Below are 2,415 nucleotides of genomic sequence, written 5' to 3'. Positions count from 1 at the left end.
GGTCGGTTTTGGATATCCTAACCTAAACATACACACCCTCATTTATAGAGATAACAATCCCCATAATAAAGCAAAAATTCCTTTTAGCTCAAACTTGAAACGTTCGTACCCCCCAAAAAAATAAAAATAAAAATAAATCTTTTCTTGAACACAACCCTTTGACAATGACTTCTTGAGGCTGATCAAGCACTATTTCTCTTCTCCTCGCTTTCTTGTAAAGAGATTCTTTTTTCATGTCCCACAACTTTAGCCTTTGATATATTCCTTTCTAGCCTTCCACAAATAAATGCCAACCTTCATTTGATTCTTCTATATCACTCTCTATCTTCCTCTTCTCCTAAGAAAGAAAAAAGAAAAGAAAAAAAGACTACTTACTGGTTTTTCTAATGGTGCCAGAATTAGAGGTATGTATGGCTCCAAACTATATGAAAAAAAAAGACTCATCAATTATTGCTTCTTCTCATATAACATGCATTAATGATAAGCACTTTGTTTTCATTTTCTATTGCAGAAACCTCGAACCACAGAAATACAGGTCCGAATGGACTGTAATGGGTGTGTTCAAAAGATTAAGAAAGCACTTAATGGCATAAATGGTGAGCTTTACTTTTTTTTTTTCATTCTTCTATAACAATGATTTCTTTCTTTAAGTAGTCCAATTCTAGCACTTGAAATTCATTTTTTGTTTCTTATTTCTTTTACAGGTATATATGATCTTGGCATTGATTTCCCTCAACAGAAGTTGATTATAGTTGGGTGGGCAGATCCAGAAAAGGTTATCAAAGCCATTAAAAAGATAAGAAAGGTTGCTACCATAATTTCTCATACAGAGCAACAAACTGAGCCACCTCCACCAGCAGAACCAGCACCAGCACCAGCTGATGGCAATGGACAACCACCACCACAGCAGCAGTCACCACCTCAAGATGCAACAGCAGCACCAGCCAACCCTCCACCAGCTGAGGCACCGCCGCAGCCGGAGCCTGCTCCGCCAGCAGAGCCACCACAGCAAGACCATCCACCACCTGATCAGAATCCACTTCCTCAGCAACATGCACCCGAGCCTCAACCAACTTCTGAAGCTTCAAACCCTAATAATAATGCAGGCCACCCAGTTCATCTGGCTTCATCATCCTCGGGAGGAGGAGGAGGACCAAACGATGGAGGAGAGGCTCGTGTCATATACCATCATCCACCTGATTATGGCTATAGATATGGATATGGCTATGGTCAAGGCTATAATAATAGTTACTGGAACAAGTACCATAACGGCCAAGGACAACCTCATCATCAAGCTGATCAAGATCATCATCATCATCATCAAGCTCATCAAGATAATCATCATCATCAAGCTCATCAAGATAATCATCATCCAGATCATCATCATCATCAAGCTCATCAAGATAATCACCATCATCATCATCATGAACAAGTAGTACCACAACCAGTTTACGTGACACATAGCTACAACACGTACAAGCCATCGCCATATGTGACAGAGTATGAGTACGTCCGGTCACCACAACCGGTGCCTCAGCCGCCGCCACAGCCTTCTCAAACTCATCATTATCAGAATAGGATTGAGCGCTACTATGAGGACCAAAACCAATATTATTATTACAACAACAATGGCAGTAATGGCAGCAACAGTAGTGGAAATATTACATCCCTTTTTAGTGATGAAAATCCTAATGCATGTAGAATAGTGTAAAAACAAAACAAAAAAAGAGGTAGTAGAAAGGTTTGGGGGCCAAAAGGGTGTGTTTCTTTTACCTCTCTAAATGAGTATTGATGAGGACGTTTAATGGAGAATAGTTAAGAAAAACCAAAAAGTTGATATTATTTTCTAATAAGCATGTGGGAAAGAAAGAAATGTTAATGGAAAGAATGAGATTCCTTACTTGTTAGTGCTGGAAGAATAGATTCTGGATTCCACTTCTGAGAAGGATTAGATTACATACTGCCTAGAATTCATTTTGTATAGAAGAATCCATATAATGCCCAGTTTTGTTTAAGAACCATAATTTGCAGCCCTTCATTTTTTAAACACAATAAGTTCCTTTCTTTTTTTTCCTCCTATATGATATATGGTAGCTAGCGAGCTTCTTAGACGATTTTTCTTTTTGTTATTATTATTTTATTTAGAATGTTCAGGCAGATTTATTACTTGCATTTTATTACTTATTTACATAAACTATATATAGATTGATTGATTGAGCATTTAATGTTTTATGGGAAATGATTTATACAGTAACTATATATCAATCTGCCATATTTAAGCAAAATAATATAAGAACGACGTAAGAAAACTGAAAATAACTTATAGCTGATTGATAAAAACGTGCATGTATTTTGTATTTTGTTTATTACTATTAATTAATCTAGTATATATATTAATTATTGTCATCATATATA

At 36.6% G+C, this 2,415-nt stretch overlaps 1 protein-coding gene across 1 annotated transcript; it reads left to right on the top strand.

The window, feature by feature from the left end:
* The first annotated feature begins 265 nt into the window (after positions 1-265).
* On the top strand, positions 266-2,116 carry LOC133819429 (early nodule-specific protein 2-like). Its single transcript, XM_062252692.1, has 3 exons — positions 266-404; positions 512-596; positions 705-2,116. Exons 1-3 carry the CDS (start codon positions 387-389, stop codon positions 1,709-1,711), a joined length of 1,110 nt encoding a protein of 369 aa, XP_062108676.1. The 5' UTR covers positions 266-386; the 3' UTR covers positions 1,712-2,116.
* The last annotated feature ends 299 nt before the right edge of the window (positions 2,117-2,415 follow it).

The sequence above is a fragment of the Humulus lupulus genome, chromosome 2 (genome assembly GCF_963169125.1).
Source record: "Humulus lupulus chromosome 2, drHumLupu1.1, whole genome shotgun sequence".
Taxonomy (NCBI): Eukaryota; Viridiplantae; Streptophyta; class Magnoliopsida; order Rosales; family Cannabaceae; genus Humulus; species Humulus lupulus.
Note: the sequence above shows the minus strand (reverse complement) of the source record. Positions and strands in the feature narration are given on the sequence as shown.